Source organism: Xiphophorus hellerii, chromosome 6 (assembly GCF_003331165.1).
Source record: "Xiphophorus hellerii strain 12219 chromosome 6, Xiphophorus_hellerii-4.1, whole genome shotgun sequence".
Taxonomy (NCBI): domain Eukaryota; kingdom Metazoa; phylum Chordata; class Actinopteri; order Cyprinodontiformes; family Poeciliidae; genus Xiphophorus; species Xiphophorus hellerii.
The window spans coordinates 19,091,706-19,114,630 of record NC_045677.1 but is presented as its reverse complement, the minus strand read 5'-3'; the positions used below and the strand labels follow the sequence as shown (position 1 = coordinate 19,114,630).

General features: G+C 38.4%; 1 protein-coding gene across 1 annotated transcript; it reads right to left on the bottom strand.

Moving 5' to 3' along the window:
• Positions 1–14,529: 14,529 nt before the first annotated feature.
• Positions 14,530–22,481, bottom strand: gata6 (GATA binding protein 6). The gene is given in 8 exon segments (XM_032566600.1): positions 14,530–16,433; positions 18,949–19,046; positions 19,138–19,225; positions 19,314–19,439; positions 20,044–20,178; positions 20,180–20,217; positions 21,074–21,963; positions 22,365–22,481. Coding segments are annotated over 7 exon segments (1,476 nt in total). The 5' UTR covers positions 21,903–21,963; positions 22,365–22,481; the 3' UTR covers positions 14,530–16,271.
• Positions 22,482–22,925: the final 444 nt, after the last annotated feature.

Sequence of the window (22,925 nt, the reverse complement as noted above, 5' to 3'; positions counted from 1 at the left end):
AAAAATACGAGCCACTAGCGCCACAAAAACTCTTCGGAAAAAAAAAAAAGATTTTTCTTTCTGAATTTGGCTTTTTCTGTACTCTCTGAGTAGTCTTTCAGCCCTATATTGCCACAGGGCATGTAGATAGATTGAATTGTTTGGGATGCGGTAGTGGAGACTAAAACAATGCATAAGCACTGGCTTATGGAGCATTTGGTTACTGTGGAGACTGAATGCAAGCTATATATATATATATGTATATATATATGCATAGAAAATGATGAAAAAATACAATACATATTTACTATCAACTTCCAAAACGTAAGTTCACAGGGATTTGAGAGAAGTTTAAGTTATAAGTTCTCCTTAGAACAAAGATGTTCTCTGTGATCCAAGTTCATTATCAGAGTTGAAAACATTATTCAGCAAAAGAGAAATTACATCTACCATACATCTACAGTCTGCATTTCATCCTATTTAGCAGAAACATTCTGCGAAGATGTAAAAATAATCAGTCTCAAAAGCTATTCATATGATTATTTCAATGTGAAACAGAGTGAATACGACTTCAGTCTTAAGTGTTCCGCTTTAAAGCTTTCCGCTTTAAAATAATGTACTTGAGTCTGAGTCATGCATGTTTCTCCTCTTTGCCGTGTGACAGAGACAGAGAGCTGAGTGACAGACACTCTGCAGAGCCAAAGAGTTTCATCCTCCTCCGGTTAAAACAACAGCCGCTTCTGAGGAGCTATCGCTGTGATGCACGGTCTGATCCAAGAGAACTATATTTATTTTGGTATGGGCTGCATTTCTTTCCTTTAAGAAATGAATTAAGAAAACATGGGGCCTGGCGCAGGGATGTGGAGATGTGTGGGAGAGGGCTGCTCAGACTGTCTCACTGAAAATGGGTAAGGAATGGTGCTGGGGAGTTGTATGCAAGGACAGGAGCATACCCCTAAAGTCTTTCATCCACTCATCCTTTCATTTGTTGACCTGAGAACCTCTGTCTCTCTTGTTTTCAGTTCCCTGCCTGAGAGAGAGCGCAAGCTTGCTGTTGGAGATGGCGGTTGGTTTCTTGTTGCTAAGAAAAGAGTATCACTCAGTTTCTAAACTAGACTTAAAAACAAATCTGCCTGAATTTACTGTCAATGGAAGTTTTCAGCCTTCCAGCTGAAGACATCACAAACAGCCCTCTCCCCTGTACACCCTTTAAGTGAACACCTCCTGCAGAAGGGTTAAATAAATGTTAGTGATGTGATAACCAGCCTGTTTATGAAGGGGCCCCCCAGCAGCACAGCGAGCCGGCCTGCTTGGGTTTCCTCTTTGATGATATCATACCATCAGCCCAACTGATCAGGCATGCGCTTCTTTCCATCAGTTTGTTTGTGAACTAGATGTTTAAATGAAGCTATTGTGGTTAGCTCCTAGTTTTCAATTTTGCAGATTCAGAAAGTGTGAAAAATATTTAGACTACAGCAAAATGTATTGTTACTTTGCTTCTAAGTAGCCACATTGTAAATGTTTGAAGCATTCTGAAGGTTAAACTTTTTTATAGTTCACCAGCTATGATGGCATATTGTGTAGTTTTAGCTTAAAATGAGAAACGTAGGAAATGACAATAAGTGTCAAGCAATAAAAGAAACATATCTGGTTTACAAAGTGAAAGTCTGCATATACCTTTAAAATGTAAGTGATGTGATGTATACACTCTGCATTTATAAGAGGGTAACAACTTTGCTATGTATAATAGGCAGAAAATATGAAGCAACTTCTTGTTTTTCCATCATTCATGAAATAACAAGAAAGAATAACTGGGCAGTACTGACTGTATTCTCCATGTGACAGCAGTTTCCTGCATCTCCATTTCAAAATGAAGGCCTGTAAAGATCTGATGAGAATAAAGCACATCCTTGGCATAACATCAATGCAGTAGTGGATCATCAAAAAAAAACAAAAAACTACATACCCTTATCAAAATATGGTGTCAGCAGAATCATGGTCTGGGGTTACCTTTCTTCAGATGGAACTGGACATTTTATCAAGGGGCATAAAATCATGAACATCTCTAAATATTTATCAGTTTGGACCAAGAACCTTCAGCTATCTGTAAAAATGTTGACAATGAATGGGGATGTTATTTTTCAATTGAAGTATATAGACAAAATAGTGGCTTCACCTGGAGAAATGTTTAAGTCTTAAAGTGGCCTAGCCGAAGTTCAGAATTAAAATTAAGATTTAAACTGATCAAACTAGTTTTATTTAAACAGAATTTAACTCAATAACTAAAATAGTAATTTACTTTAACAAAGTACGAAAATGTCTGTGGCTGCTTTTGTTACAGAAAAATATATTTTTTTGTCCCATTTCAATAAGCAGAAGTTTTTTGTTATAGAATGCCATGTGTTTGCAAATGACCTGCATGAAACAATTACTTTGCTTTTTCAACCCTTTGTTTGTTCTACAGATAGTAGGATGGATTATTTACATCCTACTTATTTACAAGCCCAAATACAAAAGCATCGTGTACATCTGTACCAAAGAGAGTACTATTTTCTTTTTGTCCATTGAGCTGCATAACCATCCAATCTTCTTCTCGAGCTCCTCTGCTGGATGCCATAGCTTCTGAACGTCCATCCTCATTTATTGTGGCCTTTGGGTTGCCCTCCAGAACCCTTCTGTCATTCCCTATTGTCTTCAGAACACCCTTTAGAGCATCCTCTTTGCATCCAGCAACGTCTAGCTGGCCTCTTTGAGACTTCTTGTTGGATCTGAGGAAGTCCAGGTCGCCCTCTCTAACATCCTCAATGGCTTCAGTGGACGTCAAGCCTTAGTTGAACTTCTTTATCTACCTTTAAACCACCCAGAGCTTTGATGTTGGATCTGGCAACCTTTGACTGACCGATTGGGTGTTAAGACCCATTAGACTCTCACAACCCACTTGGTACCCTCCTGAACTCTGGTGTTGCAAGTGCCTAGGCCATTCAGTTTTGAGTTGTTTTGTTGCTGTCTCTTCTTCTGGGCCTTTTTCTTCTGTTTTGTTTTATAACCTTTTCTTGTGACATCCAGAAGCATCCCCTGAGGAGTTGTTATGGTCTGTGGAGCTTCGGTTTTATTATTAAATTCTTGTCTTTTCATTTTATTAAGTCACTGTCATTGTGATTCCAACTGCCTCCAGGCTACATTTGGGTAATCGACCACCTCAAAATATGACATGAGAACTGCCAAGTAAATCATTAATCAGAGACTGGTTGCTTTGAGTATAAATTAACAAAAATAAAAATGTTATCTCTTTCCTCAGACTCAAGAATGGCAAGAATTTGACCACTTGGATGAGAATTGACAGAAAGTAGTAACTCTGTAATGCAATTAAGCAGTAGCAACAGAAATAATCAAAGCTAAACTTTGTCAAGTAGAGGGTTTGTTTTACCTGCTTTCTGGAAACAGTGTTAAATAGTTTTGGTCAAGGAGGTCAGGAAACTACGGAACATAACAATAGACTGCATATGTCAGACATGGAACTTGAAAGAATTGGTTATTTCTCATCCTGATCTCCTAATTCCATTTTCTTTCTTTCCAAACAGATACAGCTCATACTGTAGACATCGCCCCCCGTTTCAAAACATTACAACCCTTCCTTTTCTTCTGCATACTCTTCTTCTTCACTTTCTCCTCCTTTTTCCTGTTTCTTAGTGAAAAACACAGAGGGTGAGGCCTGGAGGTGAGTTTCAGTTCAAAGTTGAAAAGGGTGTACAACTGGAAAACACTGGCAGGTATTCAGAGAGTGTGCTGCATTTATGATAACAGTGGAGTCGACTTGGCATTCATGAACTCGGTTGTAGATTTAGTGTGACTAAAAAAAACTCTGCGGAGAGATATGAAGTCTGTCCGCTGCCAGAATCAGTTTGCAAGCTTTCGTGGAGGCTCTTGTTGTCACTTTGCATGATAAATTGCCCATTATCCAGCAAAGATGCATTGAAAAACTGAACAGTGACACGGACAGTACCCTGCCAGTATCTTTGTGCAGTGTAAGAGGAAAACCTGACCTCATAACTGCTTAGTGTTAAAACCGGGAGGAATTCACTGGAATTTTGTTTTCATAGACGAGGACAGGAAAGAGTAACAGTGGAGGCATAAATCAAAGATTTTTTTTCCCCTCTTCTCAAAATGAGCGACCTCATGAGTGTAATAATAAACATCGCAGTTGGAGATTGATGTTGGATGGGCCTGACGGAGGGCACGTAGTTGCTAATCTGAACACTGGCTGTGCCCTCCTCTGGCACCAAAGCTGCCCACAATTCCCACATTATTCCCAGTTGAAGCAGGAAGAAATGACAGACCTAATTTCCCTTTGATCAAACACTGTTGATGTGTACATTAACAGCTGATGCAATCTGTGCTTGGCACAAAATAATAGAATGTGCTGAAATTGGGGACTATTTTGAAGCATTTCCTTTGCTCGGAGAAGCAGGGCAGATTGGCCTAATTAACCGGAGGGAAAACAGGAAGTTTTAAAGTCATGTCTATAATTAATTGGTCGCCTCAGCCAGAAACGGTCTGGCTGGTCAAGGGAGCACAAAGAAGCAGGCTGATGTTGTACTCAATCCCTGGGTTTACAGTGCAGTGTATGCTATTTTAGGAGTGCTTCAAAGGGCAAATATTATCGTGTTCTAGAGCCAGAAAACCCAAAAATGACCAAAGTATAAAAAAAAGATACTTCAATCTGCCCCTTGTTGTTTTTAAAGCAGATTAAAAAAACACTTCTTACATAACAAGTCTTTTATTAATCCCTTATTAAGGTATTTCCATGTGTGGATGAAGATATATCGTCTGAAACCAAGTAATGTATGTTATTGTTAAAAGAAATGAGTGCACTGACTTAGTAAGTAGAGTCGACTTTGCAAAGTGTTTATGTTTCCCTAGGTAGGTTGAGATCTCCTGCTCTCGGAAAACATTTCTGCTGACTTCCACAAGGGAAAATTGCCAAAAACCCCACTTTGCATGATGAGCTCAGATTGAAGACTTTTATGTTCCTTGGTAGGCCACTGTGCCACACATGCTTGCCAGATCTTCACTCTTCAGACGCTACAGATTTCTTGACTTTGGACATGATGACTTTGTAACTATTATGAGGCTTCAAGCCAAAGCACAAATGAAAAGGAAAAGCTGCCAAAAATATGACATTTGTCATCCAAATCAGGACTGATCGTTTCATAACGATCAGTCCTGAAAGTCTTGAAGTTCACTTTTTGTGCCCTTTCAGTGAAATAAACTCTGATTTTCAATGACTAACTGGAACATAAACATTTTGGAAAATGTCTTTAACAATTAAGATATTCTTCTTTTACTGTGCTGTCAGGGAAAGCTGGAGAACTCTCCAAACTGTGCCAAAGACCAACACACTGGTTTCCTGACTGTGTTATCAATCACTGAGGGCCTTCCTTGAGCTGTCGCGCCCCCGTGACGCACCTACCACAACCAAGCAACCAATCCTCTGCTTCCTGTTTGCAGAAGCACAGTCATTCCCTGGAGTAAGTACAACGTCATGTAAAATCAATTTTCAGACATCAACAACATTATTTTTAAATCCTCAATCTCCTTTTTGTGCATAACTTATCCTCTTAATTAAAGATCATTAACATCCGTTTTTAGGATTCTAAATATATCAATTTGACTTAGCTAAATGATTATAGCCCGGCTTATGATAAATCGTATTTTAGTAAAAACTGGTTAAAAAGGTTCCAAAGGTTAAATCAAGTTAATTTAGTCAGTAATAGCAGAGAGTCAACAAATGAAATCTTCTGTAATTCTCCTAAAAGCAGTGGCTGTTTTGTCATGTTGTTCGCTAAGCTGCCATAGACACAATGTCTATGGCACAATGTATTGTGTCATGATTGGATTTTAGATAAGCCTCAGTTTTAAGCTGCACACTGCCAGCATCTCATTAAAGAAACAAAGACACATTTTGCTTCATGCATGTCAAGTAAAAACAAAAAGCACCAAAAGGATAACCAGGCAGATAAAAAAGAAATGCAAATGGAAATGCAAAACTCAAACAACGAATGCCGAAGTAAACAAAGACAATACAGGATGTCCATACTACCATGGATCATAGACAAAATGGAGCTTTTCTTCCACCTGTTGCATACCAGAGTCTTTGTAAGTAGTTAAAAGTAAGGTAATCTGGACTTTTTAATATTTCCATCAAAAATAAAAATCTATTATTCTGAATGACATAGCATTACTGGCATTTCAGTTTGGGAACATACCGTCATCTACTGAAGCTTTTGGGGGAATTTTTGCCATTCTCTTGCGGTCTACATGCCTGTTTATAGAAATTTGTATTTTGGTTTAACTTTCAGCATTAGCTAATAACACATTTTGCCAAGTGTTACAACATTTGATCTTCCCAGCCAAACTACAAAAAAGATAAATTAGCAATCTGCAGGGATTTCAATGTGTTACAAAAATGAAGAAAATAAACCCCCTTTGAGAGCTTGAATTTCAGTGTTCAGAACTTTACAAAAACCTGTCACCATCACAGAAAGCAGGGCATCATTAGAAAATGCAAGAAAACATTTACATTATTTCTAACACGTTTTACCATAAAGTACATCAGTCTATTAATGTGCACTCGGCACCTTTTACTGATTCCTCTAAATAAAATCCAGTGCCACCAGTCACCTTCGAAGAAAACTAGGTTGGGAAATGGAATCCATCCATTACACCTGTGTGTATTTCAGGTATAACTTGCACTGATAGGGAATATGGATGGTGTTAAATACAGGACAGTTATGAGAGAAAGCCTCTTAGATGTTGCTAAGGTCTTGAGACCAGGGAAGGGTTTCATTCTAAAATAGGACAGCTACTTTAAACATGCAGCCAGAACTGCAATAGAATGGCTAAGATCAAAGGATACATGTGCTGAAATGGCTAAGACAAAGTCCAGACCTAAACCTAATTAAGAATCAGTGGTAAGCCTTGAAAAATTATATTTATTTAAATATTTCGAGCTTTAGAAGAAAATCAGTTGCACCTCCAAAATTTTACGAACTCCATGCCTCATGCTGATGAAGTCATCATGTCTTTTCTGGACTTTTTGGAGTAGCATCTAAAAACCCACCAAAATGCCCTGGGTTGTCTGTGTCTGCATTCAGATTTTTTTAAGCCTGGAGACTTTTAGCTAAACAATATATTCCAGCCAGGAAGGCATGGTTTCTGCCTCTGTCCTCATCCAAGCCAAACACAGACATGCAAACAAAAACAGAAAACGCGGGCAGAATCATGGGGGCATGGAAATCACCTATCCCTGACTCATTTGTTTTATAGACATCGGAACAATAATTAATCTGCTAACGGTATAGGCGTGCATGGGGGTGGGGCGTAACTACCTATTGTCATAAAGCTTCGGCAATGCACTGCTTCCTTCTCATCTAAAAAGTGAACCTGAACCCAGATTTGCCTGTTTGTCCTTTTACGTCATGGTTGACTTCTGAACATATATCAGCAGTGGAGAATTTTCTCTCCCTGCTGGGACAGTGATTAGCATATTGCTTGTTGACATATGGTTAATTGATTAAAAAGGGTCCACTGTGATTTCACTGTGTTTTGTTTTTAAAGGCTAGAGCTCTGACAGAAATACTCAGGGAAGTATTGCATTTGGCGTGGAGCTTGAGTTCCCATACACGAGAGCACTGAACTTAATTCAACACGCCTTGGACACAAGGCTGGCGGGAGAGGAGGGATAGCTGTAACCTTGCACTGAACTCCCGAAGAATCCCAGCGTACTTCTCGGATCATGACAGCAGCAAATACTTACACAAGCTGGATGATTTGCGGCCCGAGTTTCAAAGCCTACACTCCTCTTTAAAACTGGGCTTTGTAGTGAAGTAATTCTTCTATTAGTTAGTAACCATGCTCTAACCCAACAAAACTGCCGCTACATTGTGTTAAAAGGGGAAGTCATTTGAAATTCAAATAGAGTCACCGTTGTTACATACATTACATACTTTGTTCCTGCAAATGCTTACTGTCATGGTACAGGTATAATATTCGTCCTTGCAGGAAAACCGGATCCGTTTAGATCTTAGAGTATTATGAGTGGTGAAGAACATACATTGATTCTTCATAAAGAACAGAACAAAAAACATATCTGTCAGCTTTGTCTTGTTGGAAACACAACATATAGCATATTGTAAAAGGATTCAGAGTTCTGTGAATTTCATTAGGATTGCCTAATTCTGAAGCACAATCAAAAGTATGCTTGGTTTTCAAAATGGTTTACAATTTAATCTATGTATACATGATGTTCTGTTCCTTTCTCTAACACCTCTAAATAAAACCCAGTGCAGCCAGTTGGCCAATTGGTAATCAGCATTCACCTATGTGAGATTTTATCTTATTATTAATCCACCTGCCCTGTGAAGGCCTCAAGAGTTTACTAGGGAACATTAGTGAACAAGCAGTATCATAAAGAATAAGACAAGTTTATTTGTATAGCACATTTCAACAACAAGGCAATTCAAAGTTCTTTACATGACAAAAACATAACACAATTAACAAACAAACAAAATACATTAAAAAATCAAGCTCCTCTGCTTCCTCCCTGTGGTACTGTCATTTGCAAAAATACACCACTCAGTCAGATCCAACCAATCAAAGCCAAGAGGAAGGTCTTAGTGCTGTCAGTCGCACTATTGTATGCACATGCATTTTTTCAATGTACTAGCAGCGGAGAAAGAACTTACCCTTACAGGAAAATTATTTTTCTGTGAATAAACAATTACAGAAAATAATTGTAGTTATTTTTCTGTAATTACAAATTATTTATATAGCAGCACCACCAATAACAATGCTGTTACAACAATGCTAGCCTTAGCATTCATGTTAGGTTCCGGTATGGGGAACTAGCCTAGCCGAGAGGGGAAAGTTGTGAGTAGCATGTAAACAAGGGTGATTGACAATGCCAAGATGCTCCTCCTGCCTTTGATTGGCTGTTGCTGACTGTGTGGTGTATTTCTACAGTGACAGTAGAACAACAGTGACAATACTCGGAAGAAAACCTGCTACAGACAAGCTCACTATTTAATGGGACCGCAATCCTAAACATACACACAGACCTACCATCAAATGGTTTAATCAGTGTGTTTCCATGTGTTAAAACAATTTCAAGTCCAGACCTAAATTTTAAACTTTTTGTTCACAAAGGCTCTGCATCCAGTCTGCCAAGCTTGTGGTATTCACCAAGACTGGGACAAAAATTTATGTTTTTAGATGTAAACTAGGGATTTACATACAAACTAAATACATATTTTTCTTTTCATTATTTGTAAAAGGGCTTAGCTTCATGTTTCATTTTCCCTTTACTTCACAGTTATGTGTTGTGCTGCCACATAAAATCCAAGTGTCATAAGTTCATGCTTTTGGCTGTAATGTACAAAATAAGAAAAGATGTAGGGTTCATGAATACTTTTTTATCAAGACCAACCACTGTACAAAGAATAAAAATATGAAGATTAACGCCGAAGGACAGAAGACGAGGTTGAGAAAAACAAATAAGATTTTTTTTCAACCATCAAGAGCAAGAAAGAGAAGAAATATTTTTCTCTTTGACCACTCATGAGAATCTGTGTTTGGATTTACTTAGCCTTGAAACTAAAGCCATGGCACCAAAGCAATTTGAAGGATAACAATAGAAAACCCTTTACTCTCTCTGCTGAATTAACAGTTTACAGAAGTAAATGTGTTTTTTTCACACTTGAAGCCTTTTGTTTGGTGTGTGAATAAATGCAAGTGTGGTGCTGAGCTGAACTTCCCAGAAACCTGCACCCTTTTAGGAGGAACAACAACTTGAACAAACACGAAATGTGCACATTTATTTTTCTCTTGGCAGACTGATCCAAGCATATTTAATTTGCCTTGCGTGTTTGCATGTGAGAGTAGAGTTTTGTTAACTGTACCTGCAGCACTAGCATACATGTTGAAATACAAATATTTTGTAAAAACATTTTTGCAATTTTTTTTTTTTTTTAAGTTATGGCATGTTTTTGAGGTATGGCATGGGATGGTAAGACATTACCTTTAAAATTTATTTAAAAATTTCTAAATGAATGAATTCCACAGCATGACTTATTTTTCAATCATCTGATCAATAACCAGAATGCCACACATGCGAATTAGATACTGTAATTTGGTGCTGTGCTGGTCAGTAATCTGGTAAGATAGCTATTTTTCCACAAAAAATGTTGCTGTGTATCCTTATGAATAAGTGGAAACAAAAGATGAAATGAGAGGCCTGAAATGAAGTAAATGCATAGGATCTAAGAAGACAGAAACTTAAAGATTCTGGGAGAGAAAATATTTCACGTGACATTGGTTCTAAAAGATGCATCATTCTTCAGTTGATACATTAAAGTTTTCAGCAATTGGCTCTTTGGGAATTACTTTGTTGGTGCCAAAATACTATTTTATCTCTATTAAACTGTGTTATTGTTGCTGTTCTGATAACAGTGACAAATGGTCTGATTTAAAGTTGTGTTTTGCTGGTTCATCCTCCAGTTTATAAGCCTTTTTATACCTAAATGTTTCAGGAGTCAGGGTTACATAGCTTACAAAACTAACAAAAAACATAATTTTAAATATTTAATGGACACTGAAATAAACAAAAATGGAGCAAAAATATGGTCAAGACCACTTAAGAAAAAAATAAAGTTTGGATTATTTAAAAGAAAAACACTGCATGGGATCTTCAGCAGTCATATTAAGAATAAGAAAAAAAAGTCTTAAAGTACAAATTTTATTTTATTTTTTTCAAAAATATATAGTGCTTTGCAAGAGGTCTGTGGCCTCCATCTTTCAAATGGCACATGTTCTACTGGGCTTGTAAGAAATGGGACTTCATACAACATTTGTTAAAGAATGACTTTATTCTTGCATTTTTTTACATAAGGGCCAGATTTTATGATTGTATATCCAACTTGAAGTTATCCTGTCCACTGCTTGCTCCACCTGAGCTGTGGAATTCTGCAGCTCTTCCAGAGTTACCATCAGATCTGTGAGATCTTTAAAGCTTAGCATATTGTTTTGTAGCTTAATTGCTTCAAACTTCTCCACAAATGTCTCACTGACCTGTCTGCTGTGTTCCTTGGTCTCCATGATGTGTTTTGTTCCACAATAGTTTTCAAAGAAACATCTGAAGCCTTCACAGAGCAGCTGGATCTATGCTGTTATTAGTTTACACAGAGCTGGATTCTATTTTGTAATTAAGCAGAATCTAATAATTGGTTGCAATGGATTTTATGTGTAGATGCCAGGTTAAAGGGCATTTTAATAAGCAAGCATATTAGATTTGTATTTGTTAAATTCTTTACCTTTCTATTTTGGTTAATCAGATAAATATCTTTGCATTATACCTATTTCTCTAATTATCCAAAAAGATCAATCACCCTCAACCCCTAACTACCAAATAAAACATTTGAATTACACCACCCTACCTTCTCGCACAACCCTGATGTCCAGCTAAAAACAATTTGCTGTGTCGCATTTGTGTACAATAACTTGACAAGCAGAGTTACTCAGTTACTTTTTGGATAAAAGACTTTGTCAAGGTGACGTATACTTACATACTGTGTATACATATATTTACATGTGTAGCAATTTCCCAACCTGCCCAAAGTTTCTGCATAACTGCTCTGAAATGAAATCTGAATCTTCCTATCCTAGGACTCATTAACACCTGCTACTGCTACGTGATATCTGACAACTTCCTTTTATTTCTTGCAACTCAGCTGCACTGACACACAAACGCACACGCTGACAATTCAGTTAATCACTACACTTGTTTTACCCGAGGTCTCATGATCAATGTGAGTTTGAGTCTTTGAAGGCAGTGTCATTCCCTCCCCAGCACCAAGCCCTCGCTGTACAAACTCCCATGTTTTTGTAAGCTGCACAACTGACTATACATAGCCGTATTATGTAACCTCTACATTTATGTGGAGTCACCTTTTACTGTCATTTGGTTTTTAAGCGGCAGAGTAAGTTTATTTTTATAGACAGTTTCTCAGAGTTGTTTTTATAGTTTTGAACTGAACCTTTGCTTTGGGTGTATCAAACGGACGGAAGAGTTTAGGACACAGCGGAGGGAGGAGCTTCTGTGTCTCTCTCCAGTTCTTGTTTGCTAACTGAGAGGACAAACAACTCCGTGGAGCTGAACGGCCAGAGCAGCTTTCTAAGAATTTGTCAAAACTAATAAATCATAGGTTATTAATAATAACAATAGTAAACGTCATCTGATGTTTCCAGTCACAAGCCTGTTTCATAGAAATCCAGAATGGTGGAAAACCATCCCAGATTTAAGTGTTTTCTATCCCTGAATATGCCACTGTGTCTGTCGAGGAAACCCAAAAGGGCTGAGTCAGAGATCCCATCTCTTCCGGAGGCAGGCCTGGTAGAGCTCTCGTTTGAAAGGCAGCATGGAAAGATCAGCGGGTATCTCCTGAGGGAGCCACCGCAATGCACTGCGCTGCAGCCCCTTTGGCCAAAACAGCCCTGGGGCCTGTTGTCTGCTGCTGAGCCAGGCTGGGTTGTTTACTTTGGGAAGGACTTTCAACCCTGCACAGCCATGAAGTCTGACTACCCACGTCTGTTTCAACTGTTCCTATCTGTTTCCCTGGCTTCCCAGCTTTTGATCACAATTCCCTCCCTTTGCACCAAAGATCCAGTTTGCCTTCATCCCTTCCCAATGTTCTCACAGAATAAATGTGACCCTCGGCTCGGTCCAGAACACGGGGAGGATTCCTCTCTCCTGCTGTGTTTATATTCCCCTCACCCCTTATAGCACCGTGGATACCAGTCAGGCAGTGCCAAGGTAAGACCACCTCATAAATTCACGAACCTATAAATATTTGCTGGTGTTTTGAGTACAACACTCACTCCAATTTACATATCTAGGGGTGGTTTTATAATTTATCTGCGTGGAAACTAAATGACTTACTGGTGGTCTCCCTGTCCCAGCTGGATTTGTCACAACAACGATAAACAAATTAAAACAAATGTTTCCAATTAGCACATTTAGTCAGACGTAAATGCTAAAAGAAAACCACATGAAGGATAATCTCTTGTCAAAATCATAACAGTCGGCTGTCAAAAGGCAGCAAATGAAGCTCCACGCTTTGCAGACTGTGGTGCAGTAAAGAGCATTCCTCCACACTCAATAAACTCTGTTAGATCAATGTGTCAAAGAGTAGACTGATAACGCTAAGCCTGGAAATAAATCTTAACCATGGCTAAAATCTTTTCATGTGGTATTACTCACAGGCCATATTCTCTTAAGTACAGTAAACATTGTGATGGGTACTTTGAGCTGCTGGTTCAAGAGGACACTGAAAAGTGGTTTGTGCCTTAAAGAGATAGTTTAGGTTTTGTCAAAAGGTTGTAAGGACTCAATATCTTACCCATGGTTGATAACTCTTTTTGTTTCTTTGATTCGTATAAATCTAAATTACCAGCTTGTCAGTTCTCCGGTGAAGTACCCAGGACAGCATAGCCTGTACACCAGCACGGTAGCTGGTCCCAAAGGCTAAAGCTAATGGCTATTCCACCAAAGTGAACTCATACTTTCTTGAGCAAAACATCTTAGCAGTTTGTGCTAATTGTATTTTTTTAACTCTTAAGTTGTCACATTTATTTGAATGGTTTACAGAGAAGTTAAAAATAATCATACTTTTGTGTAAATTAGGGCAAATGTAATAACAGTTTAAAGGGCTTTTAAACAGAGATTGCGTGAATTGTAGCAAGGTTTTTGAAGTTGGAGTTGTACGACCGCAGAAGTCCGCTTTGGTCTTGACCCCTTATGGACGAGGTTCTAGTCATGTATCTTGCATAACAATCTAGTTCTAAACAGACACAGGCTAAAACTAACTATTATGTGAGAGAAGGAAGGGAACGGTCCGAGTGTAACAAATAGAATATTGGAGGCCAGGGAAACTGAGCAAAACAGAGACAGGGAACTGGATGTTAAAAAAATGTACTTGGAAAAAGTTACAAACTGTCAAATTTTTAAAAAATGTAAATAATAATTTTTACTGCAGCTAAGATATTAACTACTTTTAACATTTCAACAGATCCCCACTTCAAAACCCCCAAACTTTTCCTTAAATGTCTAAGGAAAGAAAACTCTGGGGTAAAAGGGTTTTCAATAGGAATAAAGTTTTTTTAATTAAATATAGAACAAGAACAGAGTGAAAGGAGGGGAAAAAAACTCACTTTTTATGAGTTTTTTTGGCTAGAGATTATTTTTTACAACTAGATTTATAAAAAATAAAAAAATAAAAGTTTTTTTTTCTGTCCTTCCATTAGTTAATCTTAAAAAGATTTAATAAGTTAAAGCTTTCGTCCAGCAAAACAGAAACAGGGAGTGAAAGCATGGATATGGGTGACTCATAAGGAATGCCTGAATGTCCAACACCACAGCTCTCTCCATAAATTCCCATCTCTGACACTTTGCTCTTAAAATAGTGTGCTTCTTTTCAAACAAACACTAAATTTACTTGCTTCATCAGAACAATTTATTGGACTGAATTTAAATATAATAATTTCTCATGATGTTCCAGAAAAAAAAAATAAAACATAAAAAGTAAAAGCGAGCCTGGTACTCAAAGAAATAAATACTTTCAGGGGAGGGAATGATAAGATCTCTGCAAGAATGGCACAAGTTCTGGAAAGGGACAAAGCTTGCATTAAACTCAGAAAACTGCCTCCAGTATTCAGTCTCTTTAGAATTAATTGAAGTAGTTTTTTCTTTAAAAGAATAGTCACAAATAATGACAGAGTTCCAAAAATCTTCTCAGGCTGTCAATTCTTTTCGGGTAGCATAAATGTGATCCCAGCAGAGCCGATCCAAGGCCGTTTCGAGACACAGGGGAGCGGCTCTGAACAGAAGTTGATATTTCAGCTACCATGTCATAGCATTAGATATTAGACATAACCTTTGCTATGTTACATCTTCGGTCTAGGTGGTTGTTTTTTGTATGAAGGTGGAGGGCAAACAATACTACTCAGAAAAAATAATCTGGCTACATTCAGTTGCATAAAACATTTGAATCATTACACATTTGCATAAATAGCACTAATGCACTATTTTAAGCATGGCCTTACAATATGATTCCTGTTGGTTGCGGAGCCCTCTGCAGGGGTTTATCTTGCTTATGCCTTGGGCTGACTCTGGATCCCAGCCATTTTGTTTCTCAAAAATAAATCACAGGATCTCCTATTAGCTCATTTTAAATTCACTATAATAATTAATCATGAAGAATTTCTGTGACTGGGCTCTCTATATTTTTTTCTAGTTTTGTGCTGAAAATGAGGAAACAGTAGAGAATTGTAAAATGTGTACATTTTATGCTGAGTCAGGTAATGCAGCCATTTAGTTATATCGGCTGAGCTTTGTTCAAACACAACATCCAATTGCATGCAAACATCTTTTAAGAACAGTACCTTACTCCTCTCTGTAGCTGACAGCATTTTAATACATAAAACAAGAAGGAATCAATAATTTGTATGTTTTGAAGTAAATGATTAAAGAACAAAAAAACACTGACACTTATACCCTGTTTTAACCAAACTACTTTCAACATAAGCAGTAAGAGCTTTCAATGGAAAATATGTGCAGATCAACAAACACTTAAAAAAAAATAAAAAAGACATCAGAATGGTTTAACATCTGCTCTATATTGATATCTTTATTAACAATCATAGCCACGTTCTCAACAATTGGAGATTCATAAATATATATATATATTTTGTTTTTTATTTTGATTCATCAAAGTCATCTCAGCACTTATGGCATGATTCCAGTTGTGGGGAGAAAAAAGAAGAACAATCTAAATATCCTCAGTGCCTCATCAAGCACTCGTGTCCAATCAGCAGTGTTTTCTGTAGAGAGGAAATCCGTTATGTACACGATGGTTTTCTTTGAAGAACCACTGACGGGAGAGATCAGAGTGAACAACAGGCTTTAAACCATCCTGTGCAGGCCGTCTGACTGATTGTCCGACCTGACATTTCCACTGACTGCCTAGACGCCAGCACCACCAATCCCGGATATTCCACACACAGATCAAGGTTAAGCCATGACTGACACTCGTCTCGCCATCGTTTTTCCCTCGTGTCGGACTCTTCTTGCTGGGGCCGGGGGTGGAGCAAACACTGTTCTCCAGGTATATCCACACCGCAGCGTCCAGAAAGAACAGGAGAGGTCAGGGATTTCTGTCCACACGCACAAAACTTTTGAGTGTTTAGGCTAAAGCTATGGGGCACCAGGGTTCCCCCCTCACTGAAGCTACATCTGATGACTGGGTCAGGCCCACGCTGGTGTACAGGCTGTCCTGTCCAGGGTATTTCACCGCAGAGCCCGAGCCGGCTCCCTCCCCAGAGCCTGGCAGCACGGACGAGCTGACCTGCAACAGCAGCAAACATAATGTCAGCTGGGAACATTATTCAAAATATATAACATTAATTTCGAGAGAGATAAGTATAGGTCAGAGATATAGTCGACTCCTGCTGAGAAACACTTCACAGGCCGGATCCAACAAACTTTGCTTACAAAACAGTTCAAGTCTAAACATCTCAAATCTACTTAATGTAAAAAGAACTTCAACATTATGCAGAGTAAGTTTTGATTGATATTTCTATAAATTTGCATTTTCTACTGCTGCACAGCACATTTACCTTTGACAGTATATATATATATAATGTATATATATATATATATATATACTACTATACTATATAGTAGTATACTTGGGGAAACTTGCTGCAATATTTTAAATTTAACACATTGCTACACTGTAACAATTTCTTAAATTCATATTTAAAGGACAGTAAGCTCTATGTTTTAAAGCAACCTAGGTGTAGTTACTTGCTTAATTATTAACCCTCACTTCGAAAAATAAAAATAGGTCTTTCATCTGGTAATTAATAATTATCTCAGCATAGACCAAACATTCAACAATATTCAAACTCCTCAGCCCCCTCTGAACATCAACCCTTAATATAATATTGAAATGACAGGCTTCAAACACATATGTAATTTTAAAATAACCTAACTACAATTCAGTTATTGTTTTAACTTTAATTCAATAACAGCTGTTGAAATACCTACAGAACACAGAAACATGCTGTATTTGAACTACGGTAATTTGGCCTGTAATTTCTCACATGCATAGGAGTTTAGTTGTGTTACTATAGCGACTTGGCTTATGGTTGTATTTTTGTATAGTTGATATAAGTAAAAGAGTAAAATAACATATTTTGGAAAATTACATTAAATTAGCAGATATATAACAGCCATTCATACATTGTGAATTTTATCACACTCAGTACAGTTCCTATGTTTACTCGATTTACAAAATTACTGCCCATCTCTTTTGGTTTATTGGTTACTGTTAGCAACTACTTAAATAAGCTTGCTCACTGGCACCTTTGCATTGATAAAGAAAACACAGCTGGGTAATGAAATACGCGTTTCCTCTGACAGTGTCTGACAGTGTCTGACAAGTTTTATAATTTAGAAACGTTTTCAGAAGTACAATGAAGAATAAAACAGCTAATTCTGCTTTGTGTATATCTGGGTGGCGATAAAGGCACAAGATTCAAGCCGATAAGCTGACGCGTTAACAGAACAAGTTAGCACCTTTTTAATGGGAAATTTAATTTAAAAACTTTTTTTTTTAATGAGACAATAAGAAACAATAAAAACCTGAATTGCTGTTTTATACCTTATGTAATGTCACCAGACACAGGTGACCATAGAAGCTTATTTTTAGGATCATAAATTGTATTTTGATTAAATGATCTTTTACAACAGAAATGGAAAAAGAATCAAAAAGTAACCATGGCCTGCTATTAAGGTGACAAATAAATAATAAAAGATTGGTTTGTTTTGCAGAAAAGTCTTCTGTGTACATTTAAAAACTGAATTGTGAATAAACAACTTCATAAATCTTACTTATACTGGTCCAAATAACTCTTTATTTTTCAAAGGATTAAAACCCAAAATATCATCTGAACGGAAACTTTATTTCACTGTTAATTTACCTTCAACCCTGCACTTTTATGGGGCGTTTCAGAGCACCACTGTAATACATTCTTCTGTTATGTTGCTACAGGTGGTAGCCCATAGCCACAAATGCAACACGATTAATAACAGAAGCCTATTTAAATTGTGTTTTTTGTGAAAACCTAACATGTGAGAAGAGTTTTGGTTGCATTAAACAAACTGGGAAAAAAAGCATCAGCTGATGAGAAATGTGAAGTTCATATTTATTGTAAAATGATGACACACTATTTAAGTATACATGCATCAGCCTGATGCTTTTAGCAACATTGCACAATATATGATGTTTTGAGACATATGACTAATACAATTTTAGGTGATGGACTATTATGCTATTTTTTTTTCAACCACATTCACCGTATTGAAGTTGTGTCCAGTTTTTTTTTTTAAATCGCCAATAATTATTTCTACCCATTGTTCCTGTTTGTAGCCTGATCTAAATACAGCTTTAATGTACCACAAACAAATTTGCAACACGGTGAAAATCTCATTCTCCCAATTTCATAGAGTAAAGCATTCTCAACAAAGTAAGGCAACCAGACACATCAGTGGCAGTTTGTTTATGACAGGGCTTTGCACACAGGGCACCATTCTGTCAGAGAGAGTCCTATTCTTTTAAATTGTGTTTTAAAATGCAGAGATTCTTTAAGCACAAGTTTGATTTGTGAGGCGTGTTTGTAAAAAATAAAAATGTAATCCTTAATTTTCCCCCAAAATATTGTTCATATCTCTTTGTGTATCAATTATATTCTGAATGCTAAAGTAGAAGCTCTCCAAAGGACGCATTCATGGAGCCACTCTCCTCTAAGCAGCTTGTTTACGCTGTCAAGGCAGCATAAGTAAAAAATGGATCTTACCCCTGACACTTGTGCAGAGGGAGAGCTGGTTTTGGAGCAGTCTTCAGAATTGGATGAGGACGTGGATGTGGGAGTCATGGAGACAGAGTTGTTGGTGCCTGTCACAGAAACAATAACTGCATTACTACACATGGTTTAGCAGTTTACCTAAAGTGTAGACGCAAGGTAAAACACCAGCTAAAATCTCACCCGAGGATCCTTTGGTCTTACTCAAAGTTTTGGGTTTTCTTTTTCGTGTCTGGATTCCCTCTTTCTTCATGGCAAGCGGTCGAGGTACCTGAATTGTGCAAGAAGGAGCAAATTTAACATCAGTTGAAGGGTTTCAATTGGATTTAAGGGAAATGTTTAAATATAATTGAACTCACTCCATGAAGCTTAGTGTAGAGTCCGCATGCATTGCACACCGGTTCTCCTTCTGCGTTCCTGCGCCACAAGGTCGTTGTGCTGGTCTGACAGTTTGCGCAGGAGAGGCCGATTCTTCTGGAGGTTGACTGGTGGTACACATAGAAAATAAATCATTTTAGATTTTTTTTTCAGCAGTGAAGAAAATCACCGTTCTCCATTAAAATGACACTTTAGCCCATTTAGACCCCATTTCCTTACAAAAATAGAGTTTCTATTGTGATGTGCCCTTTAAGTGGACGTCTTTTAACAGCATGCTACTTCACAAGGAGCTCGGTACGTGAGATCCAATTTCCCTGTGAAAACTATCCGTAATGGAACTAGGAAGTATTTGTCCCTATTAGATTAAATTGTCAAACATACTTTATGATTAAAAATATCAAGTAATATGTCTCGATTAGGTTGGGAAAAAATATTAAATTTGCGTATAGTTTAATAAACCATTTGCGCAACAGGAACAACAAGCTTTTGGAAATTATTTTGAGATGAATGGTGCTGATTAGATCAACAAAGAAATTTATTTTAAAAGTACATTTCCTAATATCTTATTTATCTGACAACGAAACAAGACTAAACCGTGAACGGATAACTATTTTTGCTTTCACCGTTCGCGATGACCTCCAGGAATTGTTCGGGACAATTAGGCAGGAAATTGAGTGCTCAGGCGGCGCCCCTGTCTATCTGCCTCCTTACCGTCCTTTTCTGCGGTTTAATTAATGGCCGGCTAAGGCCATTCATTTTGCTGTAGAGGCCGCAGGCGTTGCAGAGAAAGTGGCCCGTGCCGTCGCGCCTCCACAGCGGCGTGGAGATGGAGCCGCAGTTCACGCACTTCCCTGCTCTCCGCCATGTCGTCCAGGATATCTGAAACTGAGCAGAAAAGGAATAGGGTTGAAGAAAGCACGCGTTTATTATTTTAATTGTTATAATATATTTATTCTAATTATTTTTTAATAGATTTTTATTATTAATAACAATTCATAATTCAGAAATCCGGGCAATATTACATACGATAGCAGAACCTAAAGTAAAATTTGAATTAAAAAAAAAAAATCTTTACGTACAAATTAAGTAAATGTACACACTTTAACCGTTGATCAATGACTACAGTTTATTATTATTATTATTATTATTATTATTATTATTATTATTATCGCTAATAATAATAATAATAATAATAATAATAATAATAATAATAATAATAATAATAATAATAATATATAGTATACTAATTGTTGCCCACACACAATAAGGAAGCCAACAAATGGTGGGTGGGGTATGAGAATTTAAAATTTCTTATCCTCTAAAGTCCATTGAGATTATATTTCTTGTGAACTTATGCTGTAAATAGAATTAATAAGTTGCGATATGTTATAATATCTTTATTATATTTCTTTTTTTAATTTATTTTTTATTATTTATTTATTCATTAATTTTTATATATATATTCTTTTGAACTGAATTAGTACCCCAGATCCCCACTCATACCCATAACATTATAGAAGTCCTTCCGTTTTGGTTTTGCTGTGACCCCCAACATTCCCAGTAGCCCTCAACAGGTGACCCCATCTGAGACCTTTCTGACCGTCTTCACCAGACCAATAACTTTTTGTCTGTTTGGCTTTATTTCAAGCATTTATGCAACGTTAATCATGTTTTTGTTTTTGTTTTGTTTTTTTCTTAAATGTCATCACCATCGTCATCTTTCCTTTTTTTTTTTTCTTACCTCCGTTTGGACCTCTAATCAGGGGCGCACCCCTGCTTTGCAAAGTGTGCAGCATGGTGTTATCAAAATGTCCCCCGGTCCAAGGTGAGGGCAGCTGAGGTGCCACATATGGGGAGTATGGGTTAGCGTAGGTCCCACTTAAGGGTCGGGAGAGGCCGTATTGGTCCCTGCTGCTCACATTCAGCGTGTTTGTGTAGCTGCTGTCCCTGGGTGTCCCGTTGTTCATGGGCGGACTCGGAGGATAGTGGTACCGGCTGGAGGTGTGCGGGCTCCCTGCGCTGTACGACGACGGGCTCTCCGGGGTGGACTGCGACCACACCGAGTGGCTGGAGACTGCGTGGCCGGCCTGCGCGGAACCACCGGCCTGCAGGTAGGAAAGACTGGAAATCATCGGGTTCACCCGGGAGCTGGGCACGTAGACCGGGGAGTTGGGGCTGGAGTGCATATAACCAGCGGAGGAGGAATCATATCCAGTCTGGCTTTGGGCTGCGGCGATTGCCAAAGTTTGGTACATGTCGGCGGGGTCCACCAGCAGGCTTGCCTTGTGCGCTCCGGCGGAGAGAACGAGCTTGCTCCCCTGATCCAAGTCCGTAAACAGCGGGATGTCCTCGCCGGCGGTCGCAGCGTTGCCGTGATGTCCGAAGTGAAGGTAGGGATGCAGCGACCTGCCGTCCGGACGGCGGTGGCCCAGCGCGTCGAGCTCGCTCGGAGGCGTGGGCCCGTCTCTCCTGCTGCTGTCACCGGGCAGGTAGCTCTGCTCGGCCGGCGAGCCTGGGCTGCTGGAAACTTCTCGCTTGACCATGGACCAGCTGTTTTCACCCAGGTCCATCCAGGAGCACTTTCCATACACAAAGTACTAAAAAAAAAAAACTATCAGAGGGCAGTGTACCCTGTAAGAAAAAAAAAAAAGAAAGTGTAAGGAAATCATCAAGTAGATTTCAAACTATAATCCATCCTTTAAAGTAATATTAAGTCATCCTGCAATGACTGCTGAGTGCACATCAAGCGCCTGTAAAAGGTTCGTCCGTGTCAAATAGCTCCACTCCCACTCACAAGTTTACCCACATCACAGATAGGAAACAAAACGCAATATGTCTTCACAGCAAAAGAGATAACCGTTTGATAAGACCTTAAACGAGATAAGGGCCGAGCGATAAAACAATACCCTCGAAATGATGAGTTCATTCCCGCTGCGCTCACCAACCCGGTCGGATGTTTGAACCCAAATGAGAAGACACAGAAAAAAAAAGGGATAAAAGACAAAAAAAAACACGCAACAAGACGCCTGTACCTTCTACTTGTTTGCCATAAAGTCGCTGAAGTTTCTCAATACTGCGCTGCTGCTGTTGCCGCTGCTGCTTCTTCTCCTGGGAGTAATGGGAAGCGCCGGTGCGCTCTGACTGGGTTTATGAGGGGAGGCGCTTCCAGCGGCGGCGGCCGAAGGGGGAGGACCAATCAGGTTGCCGCGAAGGATCTGCTGGGAACTCTGTAGGGGTGCCAGCCTGTGAGCTCCTCCAATCAATCACACCGAGAAACAACCGAGAGGCCGGGGAAAAAGAAACTCGATCGCGACTAAAACTTTGATTTCAAGATGCAGTCAGAGAGAGGTTAAAGATTGAGTCTCCGTTTTAATTTCTTACTCATTAGCCTGCTTGATTATTACTATTATTATTTTTTTAAGCGATAGAATGTTTAATTCTTTTTTCATGTAAAGTCTGGTAAAGTTTATTTTAAAATGTTGCCTATTTTCCCCTTGATGCAGCATTACATCATATATATTATATTAAACTTAATGTAACGCATTGTTGCAGTATGAGAAATGCAACTGTTTTTAAATCATCAGATAAATTAA